Source organism: Melanerpes formicivorus, unplaced genomic scaffold, assembly GCF_026170545.1.
Source record: "Melanerpes formicivorus ecotype bairdi unplaced genomic scaffold, bMelFor1.0.p_v2 SCAF_19, whole genome shotgun sequence".
In the NCBI taxonomy this organism is placed as follows: domain Eukaryota; kingdom Metazoa; phylum Chordata; class Aves; order Piciformes; family Picidae; genus Melanerpes; species Melanerpes formicivorus.
This window is the reverse complement of record NW_027142371.1, coordinates 1746413-1764404: the sequence shown is the minus strand read 5'-3', so window position 1 is coordinate 1764404 and position 17992 is coordinate 1746413. Positions and strand designations below refer to the sequence as shown.

General features: G+C 52.4%; 1 protein-coding gene across 1 annotated transcript in view; it reads right to left on the bottom strand.

Annotated features, from left to right (window-relative positions):
- Positions 1-156: 156 nt before the first annotated feature.
- TRPC4AP (transient receptor potential cation channel subfamily C member 4 associated protein) overlaps positions 157-17992 on the bottom strand; it is a 51571-nt gene continuing 33735 nt past the window's right edge. The window contains exons 10-19 of the mRNA XM_068149768.1: positions 14762-14893; positions 14104-14162; positions 10412-10513; positions 9941-10024; positions 9537-9627; positions 9079-9219; positions 7704-7812; positions 6468-6580; positions 4974-5180; positions 157-2749 (exon numbers count right to left, since the gene is read on the bottom strand). Coding sequence (XP_068005869.1) covers positions 2612-2749; positions 4974-5180; positions 6468-6580; positions 7704-7812; positions 9079-9219; positions 9537-9627; positions 9941-10024; positions 10412-10513; positions 14104-14162; positions 14762-14893 — 1176 coding nt within the window. The 3' untranslated portion in view covers positions 157-2611. The remainder of the gene's footprint in view (positions 2750-4973; positions 5181-6467; positions 6581-7703; positions 7813-9078; positions 9220-9536; positions 9628-9940; positions 10025-10411; positions 10514-14103; positions 14163-14761; positions 14894-17992) is intronic.

Genomic DNA, 17992 nt, shown 5'->3' with positions numbered 1-17992 from the left:
GCTGCAAGGGAGCAGCGCTGAGGGCAGAAGAGACCTCCCTGAAACCATCATTCTTGGGAAGAAGAGAGCACAGCCCAACTCCAGCCCTGCAGGGCAGAGGGGAGGGCTGGGGACGGCGCCGGCCAAGGGGCTGCAAAGAAAGACATCTCCACTCACTTCTTTAAAATAGATTTCTTTAATAGTTTCCATTCAATATGCTTATTTGCAGTTAGTAAATTGGCATTAATCTGGGCAGCAGGAACCTCAGCAATCCAGAGGATGGTTAGTGACAGGGATCCCACCTCCACCCCCCTGAGCTCTCCCCAGCCCCGCGCTGGACGCTTCCTCTCCCTGCTCTCCGTAAGACAAAACGAGGATGAAGGACAGAGCTCTTGGTCCCTTCTCAAAAGGAGATTCTTGAGGCATTTGGCCTGGACAAACAAGCCCACAGCAACGTGGCCCTCACTCAAAAATGTGCCTGTGACCCTCTCTGCCAGCTCCTGCCCCTGCCCGCTGCTGCGGTGGGTTCTTCCCTGTCCCTTCTCTGCAGCCAGCCTGAAGGCAAAAGCAAAGCCGAGCTGCCTCTGGCAGGCCAGGTCCCCAGCTCAGCGTGCTCCCACTGCTCAGGAGGAGGGAGCCAGGAGCCAGAGGGCAGCTGGCAGGATGCCACAGCCCAAGCAGGCACAGCTTGGACCCTGACTGTAGGTTCTATGAACACTGAGATGGAAAGGAGACTCTGCAGGGTTCTAGCAGCAATCAGTGGATGCACCAATTAACTAGACTAGGGAAAGGCATCCCTCAACTGAAAAGCCTTTTAATTTGAAGCATTTATTTAAGTGTACACCTATTACAGTTAAGAAGCAAAAGATACACCAAAACCACAAATACCCAAGGAACAAAAAAGGTACAGATGAGAAAGAAATGAGCTCGGGGAAGGGAGGGGGCAGAGTGGGGTGACCCCACGAAGAAGACAGTTGCAGCTGCTGTAGCCAGGAGCTCCCCAGCACAAAGGGTGAGCCCAGGGTAACCTCAGGGGAACAGTGCAGAGCTTGCCCAGCCCCTAGGGAGGGACACAGAGGGCCTCAGGAGCTCCTGCAAGGCTCCAGGTTCCACACCAGCTCAGCAGCTCTGCCCCACAAGCAAAGTACTGGCTGCGAGTCCACAGCAGGACACCCAAGTGTGAGATGGGTGAGAGCAGGAGGGTGACTGCTGGAGGACAAGCCCTGCAGCTGGGGTCTCTCCTCCAGGCCCCAGCACAGGGAGCCTCAGAGCAGGACCCATCCTGCCAGCAGCGCCTAGAGGCAAACTGCTACAGCTCTGGGACGGCCTCACCACCTGTCCCGCTCCAGAGCCTGGGCAGAGCTGAAGTCATCAAATAAGTTAAGGAAAGTGAAAAAGATTCAGATGCACATTCCAAAGGGAACTGGTTTCTTCCAGCTGGAGCTGCAAGACACCTAGGTTTTGACTTGAATGCAGTGGCTCAGAGGACTTCAGGCTCTATTCATTCCTGGGAACGCGACTGTGGTGGAGCCACACAGTCAGTGGCGGTGAGCAGGCAGGGCCTGCGTGGGTTTGGCCATTCACCCAATTCCCCCTTTTCCCAAAATATCCTGCAAACTTCTCTTCAACCAGGAGTGTTTATTCCCAGCCTTTCAACACATTCTGATTAAAACAGATCCAGGATAAAACTTGACACCTCCAGCAAATATTGCACTTCGAGATTAATGTGTGTGTTGAGATTAAGGACTGACAGCAGAGACTGGCGGAGGACTTCCAGGCAATAGGAGGTTAGCATATCAAGAGCAAGGGGTCCTGAAAAGGATTTTTAAAACCAGATTAGTCACCCAAGAAGGGACAAGCTCCAAGTTTAGAAAACATGAGTACATTTTAATGCTAGTGGCTCCCAGGAACAAGCCAACCCCTGCTGGGATCCCACCGCTGCTGACATGCCTCTGTTCTCCGCAGTGCTGCAAAACGCCTTCAGGTGGAAAGGGTCTGCAGGGAAAGACAGCAGGAGCAGAGGTTCTCCTAATGCACAGACAGACAGATTTAGTACCAAATGATCCAAAAGGAGATGGTGAAGAGGTGACTGGAGCTAGGGCTCTCAGGAATTAAAAGCACACGCACACACGCTCACACCCCAACCAACCCTCAACCCCTGATTCCCAGCCCCGACGGAAGAGTTACACCCAGAGGGAGTCCTCCTGGTGGCTCTGCGTGTGGCTGGCGTGCCAGGGTCCCAGCCAGACCAGCTCCTTGGACCTCACATCTGGAGAGCAATTTGTGTGCTTTTGGACCTGCTAAGTTCTGGCAGCCAGAGATGAGCCCCAAGTCCATCAGCACACAGGGAGCATCCTCGTGTGTCAGAGAACCCCCCGGGCCAGCCTGGCCGGGCTGGCAGGCAGGACAAAGGAACAGCCAGAGGCTGGGTGCTGCAGGTCAGTAATTGTTTTATCCCAGAACACCTGGAAGGTACATCCCTGAATGTGTTGCCCAGAGAGCTTGCCAAGCCTGGCCCGGTGGGGGTCGGGTGGGGGGCTGGGGGCCGCACACACACAGAGGACACGGCGGATCCCTGAAGTCCACGGGCTGAGAGGTACCCTCGGAGCGCGGGCGGCAGGCAGGGCGCGGCTCACTCCTCGGCAAAGTCCCTGTCAATGTCCATGTAGGCCTCGTCGATGTAGCTAACTATGGCACAGGGGGAGGTCCGGTCTGGACTGAGCAGTATAGATACAGTCTCTTTCCAGTAGGTAAAACTAATACAGGAGCTCTGTGGGAAGAGACGGAGAGGTGGTTAGCGTGCCCCGTGGGCAGCGGCCGCGGCAGCAGGCCTGCCAAAGGATGCAGCAGAGAGAACGGTGTCCAGAGACAGGATGAGGGGCAAGGGGAGCAAGCTGGAGCAGAGGAGGTTCCAAGGGAACAGAAGGAAAACTTTTTCCCCACTGTTGAGGGTGACAGAGCCCTGCAGCAGGCTGCCCAGAGAGGTTGTGGTCTCCTCCTCTGGAGACTTTCATAACCTGCCTGGATGCATTCCTGTGTGACCTGTTCTAGTGACCCTGCTCTGGCAAGGGGGTTGGACTTGATGATCTTCCCAGGTCCCTTCCAACCCCTACCATTCTCTGACTCTGTGATTCACCTCCTGTTCAGCCTGACTCCCCAGCCACACAGCTGAACACACCTCCTTCCCCATCCACCTCATCCTCCCTGGGGTGGATGCTGAACCACCTGCCACTTCTACAGCCAGCCTCTCACTATCACAGAATCATTTAGGCTGGAAAAGGCCTTTAAGATCATCCAGTCCAACCCTTCTCTATCTCTACCAAGCTGGTGACAAACCATGGCCCTCAGCACCACATCTCTGCACTCTTTGATCACTTCCTGGGATAGGGATTCAGCCACCTCCCTGGGCAGCCTTTTCCAGTGCTTTGAGAATCCTTTTAGTGAAGAAGTTTCTTCTGCTCTTCAACCTAAACCCTCCCCTGGTGCAACCTGAAGCCACTTGGCCTTCTTGAACCTCATCCCATGGGCCTTGGCCCATTGATGCAGCCTGTCCAGGTCACTCTGTAGAGCCTCCCTACCCTCAAGCACATCAACACTGCCTCCCAGGTTGGTGTCTTCTCTTACTTTACAGAGGATGCCTCAGTCCCCTCATCTAGGTCATCATAAGACATTCAAGAGAACTGGCCCCAGCACAGCCCTAGGGAACACCATTAGTGACCAGCCAGGCTTTTTTGGCAAGCACAGCCCTGCCAAGAGCAGTGCAGGGTGGCCACCACCCCAGCCAGCCTGTGTGGGCCAGCAGGCAGGGCTTGCCTGTGAGTAGTACACACACACAAGCCTAAGCTTCTCTGCTGCCCAGTCCAAACACAAACTGGGACACTGCAGGGCTGCAGAGCAAGTGATGCACCCTGTCTGCTCACATCCCTCCTGCATCACTCTCTTAAGGCCTCTCCAGCAGCCCTACCCCACATGATGTACAACCCAAAGCCTTTACACGCTGGACAACTCCTGATTTCCATGCCCCCGGTGGCTGCCCACACAAGCAGCACCACAGTGTGCAGACAGCATGACACAAGCCTGAAATGCAGCAATGGCAGAGCTTTGGTCTCAGCACCATCTCCTCCTCCACAGCCCAGCAGCACAATGGATGTGTCAAACCCTGGCACCTGAGCTGGCCCCATGTTTTGCTGCAGCTCCCCAGCCCAGTACCGACCCAAGCAGGACATGAGCTGTGCTAAATCAGGCTGACAGCAGTGTGCTGCACATCTGCATTGCTCAGTGGTGCTCCCTCCATCACACTTTTCCTTTCTGAGGAACTGAAGCTCCTTATCTTAGCTACTCCCAGAGCTCTACACTGCTCCTGGTGAGGTGCCTCATCTCTAGCAGGCTGCCTAGAGTGCTGTGCTCAGGTCACAGCTGTGGGGCTGCCTGCTGCAGGGGACACACACCAGAGAAAGGCTTTTCCACCACAAATCAGACAGAACACACATCTGTTAAAGCTGCTACCCAGTCACTGAAAAGTCATGAAATAAACCTCTGCAACCTCCCTTCAGCCTCCTAGGGCATGTGCAAGGGAGGCACTCTCTCATCACAGGCTGTTTCTGCCTCTTCTCAGGGCCCCAGACAGAGCAGCTCGGAGCAGAAACATGCAGAGACTGCTCTCCACAGGGCAGCTGCCTTCTCTTCCAGCAGCTGCACACCAGGAAGAGAGGAGATGGTCTGGTTAAGGTGCTAACTAGTATGGGAGCTGGACTCTATCCTGCCTCCACATCCCTGTGCAGGGCTGCCAAGTCTCACTTGTGTGTGCCAGAGCCAAGAGCCAAGGTCTTGTTTGCAGCTCTTACCCGCAGCACCCGAGGGACCTGACCTGGTGAGGCGATGAAGTTACAATGGGGGCAGAACTTGCTCCCTTCTTTCCCTCCACCACCTCTCCCCTCCCCATTTCTGCTGGGTGAGCAGCAGCCAGCCATTGCCAGGGGAAGAGCTTCACCTACATTTTCTAAGCAGGTGCTGTCTTTGTCCTTGTTGAGGTAATGCTGCTGCCAGAAGCGCAGGAGGCTGTGGAAGTTGTTGAGGATGAAGCCTGGGTACTTCTCCGTGTACTCCATCTGTTGCAAAGTGCGCAGGTAGAAAGGGAGTTTGTCTTTCCTCCGGGCCAGCATGAGGATAACCAAGCTGGTGTTCAAACAGCTGACGTTCTCCTGCCAGGAGAGATGGCACAGAGCTCACAGGGCAGCCCTCAAAAGGAGCCAGCAGCCCTGTGCACCAAACGCGCTCGGGGGGAGCGGGCAGGGGAGGTGCTCCTGGGCGGAGCGAGAAGGAAAGGACACAGAATGGTTTGGGTTGGAAGGGACCTTAAAGATACCTAGGAGATCATAGAGGAGAGGCTGAGGGAGCTGGGGTTGCTTAGCCTGGAGAAGAGGAGGCTCAGAGGAGACCTTATTGCTATCTACAACTACCTGAAGGGAGGTTGTAGCCAGGTGGGATTGGTCTCTTCTCCCAGGCAACCAGCACCAGAACAAGAGGACACAGTCTCAAGCTGTGCCAGGGGAGGTTCAGGCTGGATGTTAGGAAGAAGCTCTTCATAGAAAGAGAGACTGGGCATTGGAATGTGCTGCCCAGGGAGGTGATGGAGTCACCATCACTGGAGGTGTTTAGGAAGAGCCTGGATGAGGCACTTGGTGCCATGGTTGAGTTGATCAGATGGTGCTGGGTGATAGGTTGGACTCCATGATCTCAAAGGTCTTTTCCAACCTGGTTAATTCTATTCTGGTTTTTTCTATTCTAGTTCCAACCTCCTCTGCCACAGGTAGGGACACCAAGTTGCTCAAAGCCTCATCCAGTCTGGTCTTAAACACTACCAAGGATGAGGTGTCCACACCTTCTCTGGACAACATGTTGCAGTGTCTCACCACCCTCACTGTCAACAATTTCCTCCTCATCTCCAGTCTCAATCTCCCCTCTCCCAGCTCAAAGGCATAGCCCCATGCCCTGTCACTACAAGCCCTTGTCAAAAGTCCCTTCCCAGCTCTCCTGTAGCTCCCTTTTAGGCTGCTACAAGGTCTCCCTGCAGCCTTCTCTTCTCCAGCCCAAACAGCCCCAACTTTCCCAGCCTGTCCCCATGGTGGAGGTGCTCCAGCTCTATGATCATCTTCATGGCCTCCTCTGAACCCTCTCCAACAGATCCACATCCTTCTTGTGCTGGTGACCCCAGAGCTGGACACAGTACTGCAGGTGGGGTCTCACCAGAGCAGAGGGGCACAATCACCTCCCCTGACCTGCTGCAGCCCAGGACACAGTTGGCTCTTTGGGCTGCCAGCAAACATTGCCGGTTCACATCAAGCACCTCCTCAACCAGCACCCCCAAGTCCTCCTCTGCAGGGCTGCTCTCATTCCACAGGGGTCTCCTCAAGAGAAGCTGGGTTTCTCCCTGCTCCCAGCCCCGTTCATCAGCACAGAGTTATCAGCAGGAGAAGCACAGAGTTTACCTGTGTGAGTGTCTGGACGTGGATAATGTTGATGAGACGGAAAAGGAAGGACATCCGCATGGACATCTGGGACATGTAGGACAACAGGCGGCACTCCGACAGCACCTCTGCAACTGCAGCAACACAGTCAGCACCTGCCCCCACAGCTGACACTGGCCCAGCAAACAGGGCTGTAAGCACCTGGGGCTCAGGCTGCAGCACCAAACCTGCCAGGGGGCACTTTCCCACCTAAGCTCAACAGCTGCAAAGGGCAGACTGAAATCCACAGAACCGGTTCTGCTGGAAAAGGCCTTGAAGATCATCAAGGCCAACCAGTAACCTGGGTCAGCAAAGCTACACCACCTCCCTCAGCACCACATTTGGATGGGGAGGGTAACAACACTGGAGCAGGCTGCCTAGAGAGGTTGTGAAGTCTCCTCTGTAGATCCTCAAAACACACATTCTGGGTGGCTCTTCTCTGGCAGTGGGGGTTGGACTCGATGAGCTTTTCAAGTCCCTTCCAACCCCTACCATTCTGTGACACCTATGCATTGTTTAAACACCCCCAGGGATGGGGATTCAACCACCACCTTGGGCAGCCTGTTCCAGTGTTGAGAATCTTTCCAGGGAAGATTTTTCATCTTATATCCAACCTAAACCTCCCCTGCTGCAACTTGGGGCTCCTTGGCCTTGTTGAACCTCATGCCACTGGCCTCGACCCATCAATCCAACCTCTTCAGGTTGCTCTGTAGAGCCTCCCTCCCCTCAAAGCAGACCAACACTCCCTCCCTCACTTGGTGTCTTCTCTAACTTTACAGAGGATGCCTCAATCCTCTCACCCAGGTCATCAACAAAGACTATAAAGAGAGCTGGCCCTAGCACTGAGCCCTCAATCCCCCTGGCCTCAACTCACCAATCCAGCCTGTTCAGGTTGCTCTGTAGAGCCTCCCTCCCCTCAAAGCAGACCAACACTCCCTCCCAACTTGGTGTCTTCTCTAACTTTACAGAGGATGCCTCAATCCTCTCACCCAGGTCATCAACAAAGACTATAAAGAGAGCTGGCCCTAGCACTGAGCCCTCAATCCCCCTGGCCTCAACTCACCAATCCAGCCTGTTCAGGTCGCCCTGCAGAACCTTCCTACCCTCAAGCAGATCAACTTAGTGTCATCTTAATGTGACTGAGGGTGCCCTCAAAAGCCCTCATGCAGATAACCATTATCCCCACCTACCACAGGCAGCTCCCCTCTCGTTCTTTACCTTTAGCATCAGACTGATTCTCGAAGCGGTCCAGGGACAGCGTAATGCAGCGAACGAGCATGTTGGAGTCAACCAAGGAACTGTTGATCTGATTCAGAAATATCTGGAACTAAAGAGAAAGACTTTTTATTGGAAGGAACCCCCCAAAAAAATCACCCCCTTCCCCTCCCATCTGCCATGAACACTCACAAGAGGACCTTTTATCCCCTCGTGAGAATGTATATGGCCAACCGGTGTGGATTACACTGCAAAGGGAAGAGGTCAGCGAGCCCAAGCAGGAAGAGCTACCAACAGGCTTTGGTCAGCAGGGCAACAAGAAGCGGTCTCCAGATTGTGAACACTGCCAAGAGTTTAGTCTTGAAGGTTATTGGAGAAACAGGCTTGAATTCTGAGCACAAGCACCTCAAACATGCACTTCACCAATGTATGGCTCCACAGAGGTGGACAATTTCCCCTTGCCCCCAGAAAGAAGAGTTCTGAATGCCAAAAGACTCATGGTCAGTACCCTTTGGTTATCTCTAGCAAGAGCCAGAGGACACACACGGCCCTGGGCTGTGCTATCACTGCAGGCCTTTGCAAACAGCCCCTCTGCCTTCTTGTAGGCCCCCTTCAGGTACTGGAAGGCCACTAGTAGGTCTCCCCAGAGCCTTCTCTTCTCCAGGCTGAGCAACCCCAGCTCCGCTCTCTGCTTCTGTTCTCTAGGGTCTGCCAGACCTGACAGCAAGCAGAGGAAAACTACAGAGTAACTTAAGCAAGAGAAGGCTTTAAGAAGGCTCAAACCCCACCCAGCTGAGTGCACAAAGTGCCCAAAAGCATGAAGGCACTTTGCACAGAGAGCTGCCCACTCCTGAGCTATGGAACTAAGTTTTCAGGGTAACTTCAGGGTGACTTTTCAGGGTAACTCATCAGCCATGACTTCTGAAAGGGTCTGTACATTCAAATAACATCCCAGGTAAGATGTGACTCTGCAGCACCAACTCTTGATGAGCTGTCACAGTGCTCTACAGGAAGAGCCTCCCCCTCAAGCTTCAGTAAAATGTTTTTTTGCAGAGCTTGTCTCAGTATCAACTCTCAGCTTAACCCAAATCCCTGTGACTTGACAAGAAGTCTTCTACCACCTCTCAGCCCTCACCTCAGTCCTGCCTGATCATGACCAACGTTTTCTGAAGACCTCAGGGCTTGCTGACTCAGAGCAGCTGGGAGCCCTGCAGCACCATCCACCCTTTGGCAGCTCACCCTTCGGGGTTTTCTGTGTACCAAGCTCAGCAGCCACACCGAAGCCAGCAAACTAACCCGAGCTGCCCTGGTTCTAAGAGCATTTGGCTCTCAGAGGGTGCAGTGTGACTCAGTGGGGACAGCCTTTACAAATGCTCACCTTCTCATCTGTGTTGATGTACTTGTTGAACCTTTTGAATGCATCAATATTGAATTTCATCAGTTCTCCCAGAAGGTCAAAGTAACTCTGCAGCACGTCCCGTGATTTGCACTCGCTGTCAACAATGCAGTAGAGAATATGCTGCCATGGGAGGAAAAGAGGTTACTGCCCAGGCCAGCAGCAGAGCACAGCCTCTGCCTTACTCACTATTTAGAACTTTGAGCTGTAGGTTTAGTTCTTAGATGACAGAACTAAAGACATCCACAGGGGTGAGTCTCCTGCTAAATGAAACCTCCCCAGTGCTGCAGGCTGTGGGACTGCCCACCCCACCCCACGCTTGCCTGCCTGCCACCAGCTGGATTCACAGCCAGTATTTCACACCACATCTTCACTCCCCTTTGAATTCATTACAGAGAAATCCTTGCTTGCTGTGGAGACCACAGAGGAAGCTCCATTACCTCCAGAAGCCCTCTCTTTAGCAGGAACATCTGGTCTGCATAGGAGGTGGTGCCTCGAAGAAAACTTTCAACTGCCCTTGCTTGCCAAAACCTGAGGAACAGCAGGAAAGAGGTTTCAGCTCTGGAGCAAGGGGAATACTTCAGCACAATGATGATTTAAATCAGGTTTCCTTATCTGTTTCATCCCAGTCTGAAGCTGGAGTCAGATTTGTGGACCCTGCAGAGCAGCCCTGGCTCTACTGGGGATGAGGTCTGGTGTTCTCCCTCATCTGCACTGCCAACCGTGGCCAAGTGCAACAAGGCCAGAGCTTTTGCTTAGGGTTTCCAGTCATTTCCAACTGCTCTGAACAAATCAGCTTCCCAGTCAACTCAAACCAGCATGTTACAGTGCAAAGTGAGCCCACCTGAAGGAGGATTCAGCTGGCTCCTTCTTCATGACCTGAAGCAGTCTGGTCAGCAACCCTCTTTTTCCGTCACAGACAAGACTCCTAGAGCATGGGAAGAAATGCCAGTGTGAGTGGAGGGGCTGGCAAGCACTGTGCCTTGGAGAGCACTGACTCCAGAGCTTTGAACCACCCAAGTCCCAGTATTAAACACACAGGACAACTACTCATTCACAGAATGATTTGGGTTGGAAGGGACCTTAAAGATCACCTAGTTCCAACCCTCCTGCCATGGACAGGGACACCTCCCACTAGCCCAGGCTGCTCCTCATCCAACCTGGCCTAGCACACCTCCAGGGAGGGGGCACCCACAACCTCCCTGAGCAACCTGTTCCCCAAGACTGAAATTAAACTGTGGGGGACAGGAGGACCTCAAACCTCTGCTTGTAAAACACTGGAAGGTGCTGACCTAAGACCTCTCTCCTGACTCACCTGTCTGTGTTGACAACTGCATCCACCTCAGGGATGTTGGCTTTATGGGAGATGGCACTCAGCTCATTAAGTTCTTGGCTGTTTAAAAGGAGGTACTTGTTCCTAAAGAGAGACAGTGGGGGGGAGGGGGGAAAAAGAAGAGATGACTTCAAGAGGCAGACAGCTGTGCAGTTCTGTGAAGAGTAAAGCCATGTGCCACTGAGGGCTGCAGGTCCAGGCAACCAGCTTCCACCTCTCCAGCTCTTTAGCCCTTCACACTCTACTCCCCCCAAACACAACACCCTCCCAAAGCTTGGCCAGCCAGCTGCCTCCCAAATCATAGAATCATAGAATTGTTAGGGCTGGAAGGGACCTCAAGCATCATCTAGTTCCAACCCCCCTGCCATGGGCAGGGAAGAAGGATGCTGGAAAAGGCTCCTTTGCTCTGTCCCAGTGCCACAGAGCCAGCAGCACCTGCACAGACAGGCAGGAAGGGAAAAGGGCTTTGGGGAAGCATCAGCCCTGCAGAGTATGGAGGCCAAAATCAGGGCTGACTGCTCCAGCACAGGGCAGCAGCCACAGATAAATCCAGCACAGTCCAGCAGCCAGAGCAGAGGAGTCCTCCAGCACTCAGAGCTTGTGTGTACCACATCTCAGCTTCAGCACTGACCAGCTCTCACAGGGTGGTTTATTGCTGCCATGCTCAGGAGCTTAAGCTTTGTTGTGTTAATATTTGCTTTGCAAAACCTTAATGGTTTGCTGGGTTTCAGAAGACTTCAGTAAGAAACTTTTTCACAGCTGCCTCCAGGCTCTCTGTCTTATAGTGACCATGATCTTTATCAGTAATAGAGCTCAGCCAGAAAGCAGACACTGCCACAGCAGTACTGAATCATCCCAGGAGCTTATTACTCTGAGCAAACTGGAAACAGTTCATGAAATGGAGAAAATGGTGGAGGAATGGACAAAAACCCCAAGGACCCTGCATGAAATTCTCTATCAAATATAGAATAGAATAAACCAGGTTGGAAAAGACCTCAGAGATCATGGAGTCCAACCTATCCCCCAACACCATCTGATCAACTAAACCATGGCACCAAGTGCCTCATCCAGTCTTTTCCTAAACACCTCCAGGGATGGCGACTCCACCACCTCCCCAGGCAGCACATCCCAATGGCCAACTTCTCTTTCTGGGAAGAACTTCTTCCTCACCTCCAGCCTAAACCTCCCCTGGCGCAGCTTGAGACTGTGTCCTCTTGTTCTGGTGTTGCTTGCCTGGGAGAAGAGACCAACCCCCACCTGGCTACAACCTCCCTTCAGGTAGTTGTAGAGGGCAATGAGGTCACCCCCAAGCCTCCTCTTCTCCAGGCTAAGCAGCCCCAGCTCCCTCAGCCTCTCCTCACAGGGCTGTGCTCCAGACCCCTCACCAACTTTCTTGCCCTTCTCTGGACACCTTCCAGCATCTCAACATCTTTCCTAACCTGAAGAACCCAGAACTGGACACAGGACTCGAGGTGTGGCCTAACCAGTGCTGAGCACAGGGCACAATGACCTCCCTCCTCCTGCTGGCCACACTGTTCCTGATGCAGGCCAGGATGCCCTTGGCCTTCTTGGCCACCTGGGCACACTACTGGCTCATGTTCAGCCTACTATCAACCAGTATGGGTGTGCAAAGAGAACCCAGTCAGAAGAACACAGCAGCTACACAGAAGATAACTTCTCAGAGCAGAAGGGTGATGGGGATGCCTTCTTGCTCCAAACAATGTCTTCCAGATTGGTGCCCACTGAGGCTGCATGTGCAGCTTCTTTTCATCTGCATCCCCAGGTTTGTGTGATGACAATGCAGCCTCTCTCTGCAGGCAGCAGGGAGCCCTGCAAGTCTGGTCTGCACACAGTTTACTGGAGCTGCTGTTAGTGCCCAGGCACTTGCTCTCAGCTTGTCCTCAGCTAACTCAGCTTCTCTGTGATTCCATGGAAAGCTCACCCAGCTGTTTAAAAGCCCTGAGCAGATTTCACCTGCTCAGATGTTACAGCTGAAAGCTGTTCTCTGTTTAAATGAGTCCAAGGGCTTTGCAGTAGCTGCTTAACCACAGATCATTTGGGGTTAGAAGGGACTGCCAGAGATCATTGAGTCCAACCCCTGTGCCAAAGCAGGATCACCCAGGGCAGGTCACACAGGAACACATCCAGGTGGCTTTTGAATGTCTCCAGAGGAGACTCCACAACCTCTCTGGGCAGCCTGCTCCAGTGTTTTGTCACCCTCACAGTGAAGAAGTTTTCCCTTATGTTTTCCTCTGCTCCAGCTTGTACCCATTGCTCCTTGTCCTATCCCTGGACATCTCTGAGCAGAGCCTGGCTCTGTCCCTGACACTCCACCCTTCACATCTCTATCAACATCAATGAGATCATCTCCCAGCCTCCACCTCTCCCAGCTCAAGATCCCCAGCTCCCTCAGCAGGGAGATATTCCACTGCCTTGAGCATCTTTGTGGCTCTGTGCTGGACTCTCTCAAGCAGTTCCCTGAGGTCCTTCTTGAACTGAAGGGCCAGACCCAGACACAATATTCCAGATGTGGCCTCACCAGGGCACAGGGGGAGGAGCCTCTCTCAACCTACTAACCACACCCCTGAGGAGACTTTATTGGAGAACTTGGAGTGCTTCCTGGGCAAGCAAGGTCTTGCATGGAAGATTTCCAGTAGGGCTGCCTTCCCCTTATGTTTAGAGCACATCCAACAGCTCCTCCTTCCTAAAGCTAACACTCCACATCCAAGAAGGCTGATGCTTCTGATCTGCATCTCTAACAAACCCACCCACAGCTATCACCCTGCCTGTGGGCAGGGCCAGCTAGGCAACAAGTGCCATGTGCCCCCAGTGCAGATGTTTCCAAGGCCTGGGACACCATCCTGCAGGACTGAATCACAGCAACAGGACACTGGTAGAATGCCAGATGTGATTCTGCAAGTCAGAACAGAGCACCAAGACCTTGGTTTCAGGGGTACAGCACCACACCTCAACTACTCTGGCAGACTCAAGCTCCTTAAGTATGCTTTTTGAAGGCAAACAGAAGCTTTCTCCCCAGGTCCAACCCAGCTTCCTGTTGGCTAGCTGACAGCACATTGTTCCCTGAACACATCCCTATCCAGTTTAACCAGGTCTTCTCCACTGATGGCATTTACACAGTGATCAAATCTTGCCAGCTTTTTTCACAAGGCAGAAGAGTGTTGGTTAACCTCTCCAGGGGTCCAGTCTTTCACCCTCCTCTCTCACCAGCCTTTGTTTCATGCTTGATCCACTCTAGATCAAACCTGCAACACGTCCCCACGGGGTACACATGCTCTGGTGAGCACACTGGCTCACCACCAACTCTCAGGGAGAAGGCAGATAAACAGCATCATGAGAGCTGCCTCCTTGTTTCTTCAGCCAGAAAATGTTAACTCCTCCTATCAGTGTTTCAGTTTGTTCCAACATGGAGCAGCAAAGGCCTATTTTTGACCACCACAGACATATTAAGACACTGTCCACTGGAGGGAACACCCTTAGCTTCTTCCTAGCATGAGCTGAAAGGCAAACGAACATCTGGGTCAAGTTTAAGAACAGTGTAAGTGCTACTTCACTTCAATATTTAAGGCCAAGTTTCAATCACATGGAAGCCACACTGTGCCTTGGACACCCAGGGTTAACTGCACCCACCCAGGCCACCAGCTTTGCATACTCACTCATGGTGATCACTAAAGCTCTGCAGAAGCCTCAAGAACTGGATCTTTAGAGTGATGTCCTACAATAAAAGACAAGAAAGGGTCAAAAAAGTTTTGCTTCAGTATTTTTGGGGGGGATATCATTAGGCACCCAGGGATGTGAAAGAGCTGAATCCAAACTTATCCAAATCAAAGCTGTCTGGACAGCAGAGCAAGTAAGCTGCACAAATGGAGAGGGCTGCACTTTGCAGGCCAAAACAGAAGTGGAGGCTACCTCCAATTGTAGGCACACAATGGTTAATAACTTCTTAGAAGCTCAGCACTGTACTGAATGACCCAGGCTAGCTAGGGATGGGGGGAAAAATCCAACCCAAGAAAAACCCAACCCAAAAACCCCACCTGGGACCCATTTTGTATTCTGTGCTAGACCCAATGAGATTTCACTTCCTTCAGTTTTGGTTTATCTTCTGCTTTTGGACTCCAGGAACCACAGATGTTACTCCTCTCCCAGTTCCCAAACTAGGAGAGAGGCTGCAGTGCCCTCCACTGAAGGGCTAAGGTGAAGCAAAGACCAAGCTGAAGTGAAAGCAGTAATTCACAAGCCCTGTGCTTCACAATTCCTTTCTTACAAGCACCCAGTGACTCAGTGCAATCCCCCAGCATTCAGAATGTTACTCACTGGGCTGCAGTCACAGTTTTGGTTGTGTCCATGCAGAACCAGGGCTGAAGCAGAGTGCTTTCTCCAGATGAGTTTGTCAAACAAGTTATTGAGGCCAGGGATCAGCTTGAACTCTGCTATCATTTTGTGAACCTGCAAGACAAGAGCAGTCCACATGTTGGTTGCTGCCTCCAACAGGGAGGGAAAGTAGCCTGGGAAACAGATGGGCACAATTATGGCATCCTCTGGCAAAAAGAGAGGGAAGGAGGGAAGTCCAGCATCCAGCCTCTGTGTGTTGATGTGCACACTAACCATGCTGTATCATGAGAGCAGTCTCCATTTGGTGGGCATGGAGAGAACACAGACATCCTGAGGAGGATGAAGGGGTTGGAATATCCTTCTGATGAGGCAAGGCTGAGGCCTGGGGCTGTTTAGTCTGGAGAAGGGAAGGCTTAGAGGGGATCTTACTAAGGTTTATAAAGATCTGAAGAAGGGGCCAGGCTCTTTTCAGTGGTGTCCAGGGACAGGACAAGGGGCAGGCAATGGACACACAATGGAACACAGGAAGTTCTACCTGAACACGAGGAGAAACTTCTTGACTGTGAGGGTGCTGGAGCCCTGGAGCAGGCTGCCAGGGAGGTTGTGGAGTCTCCTTCTCTGGAGGTTTTCAAAACCCATCTGGATGTTTTCCTGTGTGACCTGCTTTCCTGCCTTAGGTGATCCTGCTTTGGTAGAGGGGGTTGGACATGATCACCAGAGGTCCCTTCCAACCCCTACCATTCTATGATTTGGGGAGAAAGCTGTTAGCCAGCAGTTCAGTTAGCCACTGTGCCTCTGGAAGTGGCTTCAGACATCAGGAGAGCACTTACAAACCACCAAAAGTCCATCAATACCTAACTTCTATGCATCACAACACTTAGGTGCCAACATCACAAGCCATCCACTGAGGGTCCTCTGCCTTTAGTTCACACTGCTGAAGCTGAGGCAGTCCTCTGAAGACCACACAATTTAACAGCATCACTGAATTCCAGCATGGTGGGGGTTGGAAGGGACCTCTGGAGACCACTTAGTCCAACCCCAGCTCTAAAGAAGGGGCACCCAGAATGGGTTGCCCAGGATCACATGCAGGCAGGTCTAGACTCTCACCACAGAAAGAGACTCCACAACCTCTCTGTTCCAGTGACCTAGGCAGCAAAGCAGAGACCAGCAGCAACACAACCACACTGCACTTCAAGCTTTGCTCCTTAAGGCTAAGGGAAAGTTGAGCTTCTTCAGAGAATGCAAATGCCAAGTCACTCTTGGTTTATTTACCAGTCTGCCCAGCTAGGACAGGGGAGATCATGATGAATTTGAGAGGCTACAGAGTTACTCATGAGGGGGAAAAAAAGGCTAGTAATTGTGGTGTGCACAGCTGGTAAACAGCTGCAGTTCAAGCTTTCCCACTTCTGGTGTAAGGAAGGTGAAAAATGAGGAACAGCAGAAACAGAGAGTAGGACTCCTAGCAGCTGTAGGGGCACAGGACTGGGAAGTCCAATGTGGTGTAAAGATCAAGTGCCCAAAGTAGTAATGGTAGTAATTCACAGAATCACCAAGCTTGGAAGAGACCTCAAAGATCATCAAGTCCAACCTGTCACCACAGACCTCATGACTAAACCATGGCACCAAGTGCCACATCCAATCCCCTCTTGAACACCTCCAGGGATGGGGACTCCACCACCTCCCTGGGCAGCACATTCTAACGGCTCTCTGTGAAGAACTTTCTCCTCACCTCCAGCCTAAACTTCCCCTGACACAGCTTGAGACTGTGTCCTCTTGTTCTGGTGCTGGGTACCTGGGAGAAGAGACCAATCCCCTCCTGGCCACAACCTCCCTTCAGGTAGTTGTAGAGGGCAAGGAGGTCTCCCCTGAACCTCCTCTTCTCCAGGCTAAGCAACCCCAGCTCCCTCAGCCTCTCCTCATAGGGCTGTGCTCGAGGCCTCTCAGCTTCCTCATTGGAGAAGGCTCCAGGGAGACCTCCTGGTGGCCTTTCAGTACTTAAAGGGGTTGAACAGAAAGGTGGGGGCAGACTTTTGAGCAGGGCCTGTTGTGACAGGACAAGGAGTGATAGTTTGAAACTAAAAGAGGGAGAGATTCAAACCAGAGAGAAAGAACTGTTTTACGGTGAGGGTGGTGAGACCCTGGCTGTCCAGAGGGGGGGTTGATGCCCCACCCCTGGAAGCATTCTGGGTCAGGCTGTTAGGGGCTCTGAGCAACCTGCTGGAGTTGCAGATGTCCCTGCTGAGTGCAGGGGGGTGGACTGGATGACCTTGAAAGGTCTTCTCTCACCTAAAGCATTCTGTGGGTCTGCTGCAGACACTGCTCTTCCTTGCTTACTGGAGCCCTCCAGGCAGAGCAGCTCAGCTCTAGCTGTTAACCTGCCTGCCTCTCAGGAAGGAGGATGATTCCACTGGGGTCAGACAAGCCTTGGAAAACCTGACATAATTAAGGACTGGAGGATGCATCGTGCAGGGGACAAAACATGTTTGGGATTGTAGTAACTTGAGTCAGCCCTTGAGACGAAGTCAACATGCCAGCTTCAGCCTCAGCCAGCTTCCCTGCTGGCATGGGGGCAGAAGGAACAGAGGAAGAACAGAGCTGTCTTCCCAGGAAATTAAAACCAAAGTCTGCTTCCAAGCTATTTCAGCAGCCCACTTTCTACCTTGTCACACTGGCCAGCAACACACCAGCAGTGAGGCAGGGAAGGCAGCCAGCACCTCTAGCTCCTTGAAGAGGGAGCAGCAGGACGAGTGCAGGCTGCAAGGAGTTTCTGCAGGAGCTACAGAACTGCATGCTGGTGCTGAAATCAGGCAGGGGATCAATTATCTGGCTTGACACAATGGATTAAAACAACAGCCCTCCAACAGATCCATGTTCTGGGAGCTGCAGCTGTGTCCTGGGTTTTCTTTCCTTTTTCCCCTCCATTTGATTTTATGCCCAACAGAAACAGTAAAGAGAACAGCCACAGGAGTCTGACTTTCTTATGGGAGTGATTGTGGCTTCTGCCAGGATTGTGCACTTCCTCTGGTTTACTGTCAGGCAGAATCTACTTCTTTGTGATGCCAAGCATCCATTTGTAGCTTCAGAGTGAACAGGTTCAGGACTGTACTACAAACACAACCTCTGTCTTACATTCAGAGATTTAAGGGCCTGCCTGTGGCAGGTACTTGGGACTCCAGCAGTGGGAGGTCACTAACAAAGAACAAAACCACCAAG